This window comes from Paroedura picta, chromosome 7 (assembly GCF_049243985.1).
Source record: "Paroedura picta isolate Pp20150507F chromosome 7, Ppicta_v3.0, whole genome shotgun sequence".
Classification (NCBI taxonomy): Eukaryota; Metazoa; Chordata; class Lepidosauria; order Squamata; family Gekkonidae; genus Paroedura; species Paroedura picta.
In genome coordinates this window covers 41191792-41200149 of record NC_135375.1, presented here as the reverse complement: position 1 = coordinate 41200149, position 8358 = coordinate 41191792, and the positions used below count along the sequence as shown (strand labels likewise).

At 48.6% G+C, this 8358-nt stretch overlaps 1 protein-coding gene across 1 annotated transcript; it reads right to left on the bottom strand.

Annotated features, from left to right (window-relative positions):
• Positions 1-988: 988 nt before the first annotated feature.
• LOC143841924 (uncharacterized) lies at positions 989-4949 on the bottom strand. Its single transcript, XM_077346475.1, has 5 exons — positions 3603-4949; positions 2813-2896; positions 2554-2637; positions 1849-2258; positions 989-1009 (listed from the first exon to the last, which is right to left on the bottom strand). The coding sequence occupies exons 1-5, from the start codon at positions 4222-4224 to the stop codon at positions 989-991; spliced, it is 1221 nt and encodes a 406-aa protein (XP_077202590.1). The 5' UTR covers positions 4225-4949.
• Positions 4950-8358: the final 3409 nt, after the last annotated feature.

Sequence of the window (8358 nt, the reverse complement as noted above, 5' to 3'; positions counted from 1 at the left end):
GGCGACCCCTGTCAAACCGGAGGATCAATCCACTTATGTTCCAAGGAATAATTTTATTGGTGGGCAGCTTTGATACATTTAAAATAGGGGTGGTCGATCGGAGCAACGCACGTTCGTTCCCTAACCGTCATTCCGAAGATGCCGAAGCCACGGAAGGGCTCCTTCTGGCAGCGCGCCGAGGCTGAGGCACTTCTGGAGCTAGTGCTCCAATCTAAAAGTGTTGGCCGCCTTATGGCCAGCACCCACTGCCACACCAAGGGTGCTTACCTGGTGTTGGCATCGAAGCTGAGGGAGAGGGGCTATGTCCGGACCTGGGAGCAGGTCCGGACAAAATTTAAGCGAGTGAAGCTGGACTTCCTCAACAGTCTGGAGCAGTGGGGGGGGGGTCCCGCAGCCAAGCGGCAGGACGGTCTTCCATGACCAGATGGTGAAAATATGGGAGAAGGCTGGGAAGCCCCCCCTGGAAATGAGGAGGCATATGGGTAAGTGCTGCCCTCGTTGTGTTTTGCCCTTAAACATGCATGGCATGACTAGCTGCCTCTTTCCCCTACTGTCCCAAATGCAATTCGAGAAAGTACTTAGATGCTGTCAACCCCCTCTGACTTAGCCCGCCAGTACTGTGTAGAACCACTTTGGTTATGCGCTTTGACTCTAACTGTGGTGTGTCTACCAGCTGTGTTTCATCTCTGGTTTGTGTGCTTTTAATTATGATTTCTCTTTTTCTTTGCCCAGCCACACAATCACCATCCAAGATGGCAAAAGCACCTGAGCTTGAGGAGGGGGAGGAAGAGGGACCTTCCACCTCGGGACAGGCTGCAGGTGAGAGTTTTATGTCTGTGCGGGAGACCCATGTGTGTGTTCCCCCATGGAGCAATATGGGAGCCTGCTGTGATGCCTCCATTTTAAGTGCTATTAAATTCTTTGTTTGATTTCTATAGCAGAAACTATGGAGGCAAGGCTGCGTGCAATGGAGGCCAGGGTGGCTGCCTTAGAGGCTGAAGTGGCAGACCTCAAAGGGGAGTTACAGCAGCAAAGGCAGCAGAGGGAGGCGGAAGAACGTAGGTTATGTTCCCCACTGCCCAACTCTTCTCACACTGTGGCTACGGCCACCAAAAAGTGTATGCATGTAAACTAAAAAAATTGGAAAATATGTCTGGCACTAATGTGTACTTTTTCTCCCTCCCCACACAGTTAAGAAGAAGGAGGACGAAGACCTCTTCCGCCGCAAAGTGCGGGGGACCATGGGACGGTTGTGCAGGAGAGTGAGGGAGCTGGAAGGGGCTGGGGAGGGGAGCGGTGGGACCTAAGTTTTGTTTACTTTTTGTGTTTTGGGGTGGGGGGTGTTGGGGGGGTTCCCAGTTACTTTGCCCATTTTTCTATCCCTGTTAAATATTTGAATTTGTTAAAAAAAAAGTTGGCTTTCTTGGAGGGTGGGGGTGGTGGTGGGGGGGTCCAAGTTACATTCCCTTGTTTTTTTCCCCTGTTAAACTGTTTCTGAAAATAAAATGTTGTTGTAAATTTCCTGAAAAAGACTCCAGTGTGACTCCTTACCCTCGCACACCTTTCACCCCAAACTCCTAAGACACCTTTAACCTTTAAAACACCCTCCAACCTCCAACCCACACAACGGTGCCAGAATTGGCACAATCACTAGAGAGGGTACACAGAGACAGAGTCAAAAACATAAACTTTATTGAACAGAAAACAGCAAACACAGATAAACAGACAAAATGGCCCAAACTAGGAGGGGGAGAACTTGTCCGCGGGTTTCACGACTCTCTTCCCGAGAACAGTCCTCCTTCTCGTTTGGGTCGCGGCATTCTGAGAGGGGGTGGGTGGGGTGGGTGCTGGAGGTGGTGGGGGGGTGGGGTGGGTGCTGGAGGTAGTGGGGGGGTGGGTTGGGGGGGGGACGTTCACTGTAATCTGAGGAGGGGGGGCCGCCTCCATAACCGCGACCGCCCTCTCCATCAGCCTCCTTATCATTCGAACTTCCTCCACGCTTTCGCGTAGTGAGTTGTTCGAATCTCTAAGGATGGCACGGAATTTTTTGCCCTCCTGGGCCACGAGGGAGAGCATCGCCTGGTCTGCAGCAGCTGCACGCCTGGACTCCTCCTGGCAGTGCTCCAGGATCCTTTCTCCCACACTAGTGAGGACGGAGACGCGCCGCAGCCTGCCGCGTTCCCTGGCCAGCCTCTCCTCAGCCGGGAGAGCGCCCCTGGGTGGTGAGCCAGCTGGCTCGTCGTCTTCAGAAAGGACCTCTGTTGGCAAAAAAAGAGAAAAAGAACTGTTAGTAACAACGAGACAGTCAAAACCCACCCTGGTGCACATGGTGGCCTTTCTTGGTCACATATTGTTAAACCAAGACTCAGAACAATGCCAGGGGAGCACACGGTTATTGTTTGTTTGCCCATGGTGGCCTGTCTTGGTTACATGTTAAACCAAGACTCAGAACAATGCCAGGGGAGCACAAAAATGAAAAGGAAGCACACAGTTATTGCACACAGACATTGTCCTGCAGCCATGGCTCGAAAGGAACAGTTCATGCACGCTCACCATCTTGTATGTGTATCCGCCTGCGCAGGGCAGGAGGTCCAGCCACCCCACGCTCCTCCGCCTCCTGTGTCCCGGGTATGAAATCTGAAAAAAGGGAACAAAGAACATGATTAAGGACCAAAGTGTGGCAAAGCAAGCTTCAAACCCTAAAGCAGCAACGTTGAGGGACTATCTTCTGTCTCTTGGCAGTGCTGCTGCCCTGCACAAACAGAAAAGCACAAAGCAGTTAACCCCCCCCCTTATTGCAACTGATACTTACCAACATTTGTGGACGCCCCAGAATCACTGTCCTCTGCTACTGCTGCAGGGGACTCTAGGACCACCGTCCCAGGCATCTGTGTCTCTGTGGACAAGAGCAGAAAATAGTGAAAAAGGAGCAAGCATACAACCTGAACCACACAGCAAGCTCCCAAAGAAGTGGCTAGAGCACTGCAGAAGGCCTATGGCTGAGGCATGCAACAAAACTGTTTGGGTAGTTGTTTAAACACAACCGTTTTAAAAAGCCACCCAAAGCAATCCACAAACATCCAAGCATAGCATGCGTTGCAACGAACACAAGGCATACAATGGTGAAAAAGGAGCAAGCACACAACCTGAACCACACAGCAAGCTCCCAAAGTAGTGGCTAGAGCACTGCAGAAGGCCTATGGCTGAGGCATGCTGCAAAACTGTTTGGGTAGTTGTTTAAACACAACCGTTTTAAAAAGCCACCCAAAGCAATCCACAAACATCCAAGCATAGCATGCGTTGCAACGAACACAAGGCATACAATGGTGAAAAAGGAGCAAGCACACAACCTGAACCACACAGCAAGCTCCCAAAGTAGTGGCTAGAGCGCTGCAGAAGGCCTATGGCTGAGGCATGCTGCAAAACTGTTTGGGTAGTTGTTTAAACACAACCGTTTTAAAAAGCCACCCAAAGCAATCCACAAACATCCTATCATATTATGCGTAGCAACGAACACACAAGAAAACGATCCCCAAACGTCAGAACACACATTTGCTCAATATAAAAACAATAAAATATAAAATAAAAAGAAAATTACTTACCGGAGGCAAGGGGCGTTTGCTCAGGAACCTCCTCCGGCTCCCCAGGAGCGATGGCCATCAGGTCCACCGTGACCAATTCCGCTGGTCGTTGCTGGACGGGGGGTGGAGGCCGAAAGCTGGACGAGGTGCCCTCGCCGGGATCCTCCTCAGCGGGTGGTTCCTCGACCGGGGCAGCCGGCTTCCGAACCACCTTAAGGCTCCTCCCGACGCGCTTCGGCCTGCCGGCTCCTTCCCCGTCTCCGTACAGCTGGCGCTGCTCCTCGAAGTAGGGGCAGGTAACCTTTTCGTTGCCGGAACCCTTATTATGGTTCACGGCACGCATGTACTCTGCCCTCATTGTTTTGGTCTTCGACCGGCATTCAAGGCCGGTCCTGTTGTGGCCCAGGGCACGCATCTTAATGGCCACTTGTTCGAAGACCTCCCTATTTCTGTGAGAGGACTGGAACGCGTCCTGGATTTTCTCCTCCGAGAAAATCGCGATCAGGTCCCTGATCTCCGCGTCCCTCCAAGTTGGGCCACGGCCGGTTGCAGGGACGGACGAGGCTTGAGAAGAGGATTCCATGTTGCTTTCGCTAGTAGCTGAGCAAAATGGTGGTGCGAGGTGCAGGGTGCAACGGATCATATACCTTCCCGCACACAAAGACAAAGGGACTAGCCGGCTCCTGATTGGTAGAGGGCAGTAGGGGACACGCGCATTGGCCACATTAGGTCACATGTCACGTTCAAAACTCCTCGCGCGGGAACAGGATCTGCTCCTAATGGCCAGATTAGCGCCTTTTGTTTGACTTCTCGCATGCGCTGATTCGTCCACACGCGGGAAGAGCAGTTTGAACATGCAGCGGGAGCCATTTTAGTGAGATGTCCGCCATTACAAAAACGCATGCCGGTGTAAAACCGAGAGCAATTGCAGTGGTACGCGACAGTTCCCCAATAATATTCACCAACCAAAGCATAAATCAATGACATGTAACTGGCGAACGTTCGTTGGCACGCTCAGCGGACAGTTTTTTAAAATGAACGGCGGACGGCGACTCCGCTTGCCGGAGGTCTAGCCGCCGATGGAAGGGGTTGTCCGCACCCAAGCACAACCACGCACCCGGAACCACACAAAGACCCACTACACATAAACCGCCCCTCATGCTAGAATCATTTCTATTGAACCCCTGTAAGCTAAACTGGAGACTGCGAGCGGTGAACGTTCGTTGGCACGCTCAGCTGAAAGTTTTTTTAAAATGAACGGCGGACGGCGACTCCGCTTGCCGGAGGTCTAGCCGCCGATGGAAGGGGTTGTCCGCACCCAAGCACAACCACGCACCCGGAACCACACAAAGACCCACTACACATAAACTGCCCCTCTTGAAATCACCTCGAATCATATCTATTGAACCCCAGTAATCTAAACAGGAGCCTGCGAGCGGCGAACGTTCGTTGGCACGCTCAGAGGAAAGTTTTTAAAAATGATCCCCGTACGTTGACTCCGCTAGTACTGGCCTACGGTAGACGGGGTTTTAAGCTATGGGCAAATGTTTGGAACGTGACGGTGTGTGCCACTGTGCTTTTGGAAAACTATTGTGGTGTCCGGGCAGAATTTCAGAAAGTGATCTTGCTTGAAAGCCAGTCGCTGTCTCGTTGCCTCGTAGATCCCCGCTCGCTCAGAGAAAAAAGATGGCGGACAGTTCGCCGGAAGTTAGGAGGAAAGGCTCGGGAGGAGGGACTTTGAAGAAACCGCAACAATGGTAACGCACAAGTCTGTGGCGCTACTGTTGCAGATTGGTTGCAGGAGTGTATCGCTATCCGGAGGGTGAATCCAGTTTTCTGGATTCCCCTAGAAGCGCTACAACGAAGCGCTTTTTGCGGGTCGGTTGCAGGACTGTTGCAGATTGTGTACGACGTCGTGGGTTATGGCAAATTTGTAGCGTTTCCAATTGGCAACCATCCTGCTACTTTGAAGCCGTGCGAAATGGCCCTGTGTTCTGGGGAGAGACTTGTTCCTTCATGGCATAATTGCCACGGTACCACCTCTCCTACTAAAAACCCCAGTCCCTACCTTAGCCAGATGATCCAAAAGGATATTATGGCCAAATCTACCAGAAGGACCAGCAGAACTAATCAAGACACATACACAGTCATATTTTTGACTGAGGCTGTTCAACAGGGTGACCAAAGCTGAGTCTCCTTCAGAGAGTGAAAAGTAAAGTATAGAAACCAGCTCTTCTTCTTCTAAATCCCAGTTGAAACTGGGCATGGTAGTGTGATCTCATTCCCTTGAGCTGGATATTTAGCAAGTAACCTATAATCATTAAGGCGTTCCAGGTCTAATGACTGTTTCTTCAACAAGAAGTCCCACTGTGCCTCCTATAATGCAGATGGCCTTCCACCTGGAAGGAGGCACTACCTCCCTCCTGTTGGCAGCCATGAAAAGCAAGAGTCATATGACAAGAGAGTATATTGTAACTCGCCAAGTAGGATTATCAGGTCCAGGCTGGGGAATTCCTGGTGATTCAGGGGCGGAGCCTGGGAAATTCCGGGGTGATGTGATTCCATAGAGGTCATTCTCCAAAGCAGCCATTTACTTCAGGGAAACTGATCTCTGTAGCCTGGAGACAGCTGTAATTCTGGGCAATCTCCAGGCCTCACCAGGATGTTGGCAACCCTTTCTCAAAGTGGTTTATCAGTGTTTTTGAGTGACGAGAAATTAAACTCATCCAACAAAGCATGACAAGATTGTGCTCAAAGAACCTTTTGCTGTTATGAAGGAGGAGCCAAGGAAAGCGTCTCACATCCTGTGCCTGCTAAACACAGCTATGACTTCCCTCACTGGGCAGGAGAAAAGGGGAACAGGAATGGGCTTGTTACTGCCGCATCAATCAGGGGTAAAGTGGTAGACATATTTCACCTTCCATCTCTAGATTTAGGAGGCCTACAGCAATCCTCCCTGCCCCATTGGGCACTGAGGGGTACCATGTTGTCCACCAATATTGCTCCTGGCATTCACAAAATGTTGTTGGAAAGTGTCCAGAGCCAAGAAGGGAGCTTGTCCCAGCAGGGCTTCTAAGTGGCTGGGGAGGGTTTTCTGAAGTTGTTTCCGCAGCAGCTAACTTCCCAATACAATAATCCATCCTGTGTTACTCATACTGATTCTTAAAGGCGTTGTCTGTTAAACAGATTCTGCCTGAAATGTTGATGAGTTATTAACAGAGTTATGCAAAGACTCCTTCTCTGACATTCTGCTGGTGTCTGCACTTCCTATGGCAGTGGTTTTGTAGTTGGCTCCACCTCCTGTGTCAGCCACTCTGTGGGGCTCGAGGTGCATGTCCAAATCCCAGGCAACCCATGATCTACTTTTTCTAGTCCATGGTTCTATTTTAAAGGTAAAGGTATCCCCTGTGCAAGCACCGAGTCATGTCTGACCCTTGGGGTGACGCCCTCTAGCGTTTTCATGGCAGACTCAATACGGGGTGGTTTGCCAGTGCCTTCCCCAGTCATGACCGTTTACCCCCCAGCAGCAAGCTGGGTACTCATTTTACCGACCTCGGAAGGATGGAAGGCTGAGTCAACCTTGAGCCGGCTGCTGGGATCGAACTCCCAACCTCATGAGCAAAGCTTTCAGGCGGCTGCCTTACCACTCTGCGCCACAAGAGGCTCTCTTTTGCTGATCTGCTAATAAGCACAGAACCATCAAGTTCACTGTTAAATTAATTTATTCTTATATCCTACAAATATCCAACAGTAATGTATTTTGGATATGTATAGTTTTTACTCTATTTTCACTCACATTCAACACCACCTTTTCTCACACTGTTTTTGATTTTATATAAATGTGTGTCCTTGGACAAGCAATCATGTGTTGGATGTCATCAAGGTTTATTTTTAAAGATCAGTACAGGTGGGTGCCATGCAAATAAGCAGACCAATTTTTCCATTGAAGCTGATGCTTTTCTATCATTGCAATGATCAGTTCATATTTATACTGACTTTTCTGCACACAGGACCAAACTCATTTTAAAACAGTTTTAGCTTTGTTTTTAGCTCTTCAAGTCGTACTAGAAAATAAAGCATTGGGTGTAAGCCAAAAATGTTGCAGGGCAGATTCTTCAGAAAAATACTTCAGAAAAATAAGCCCATTTTTTGTGGCACTGATTTGCTAATTTGGTTTTACAATTTTAGGCAAACAATACACGTAGGTATAGGGATGGCTAATAGCCTTCTTATCTGAATTCAACCACTGGGTGGCACTCTTTACCAATTAATGTATAATTCTTTTTTTTTTTAATAAGATTTTTATTTTTGTTTTCCAAGATTAAAGATAATGAAATACAGGCAATCTACATTGTTAATACAGAAAAAGAAAGGTTATGCTCTTCATTTGATACATTTAGTCCCCCGTTTCAATCCCCTTTTGTAATATTTAAAGATAATACAATGCAAATAATCTACATTATTGATACAGAAAGAAAAAGATTATGCTCTTCGTTTGATACACTTGATACCCTGTTTCAATCCCCTTTTAACTTATTTTCTTAGGTAGATCAGATAAGGGCCCCATTGTTCTTGAAAGGCCTCTTCTCTTCATTTAAGATTATAAGACTCCACATGGCTACAATATTATGGACTTTTACCCAAAGCTTATACACTTTTTCACGTTTCCACCACATTTTAAAAGAGAAGTCTACTTTGTTACCATCGTTTCAACATTTGTTTGCATAGTTTTTAACAATTTTAACAATCATAAACAATTTATACTTAACGTGGTCTT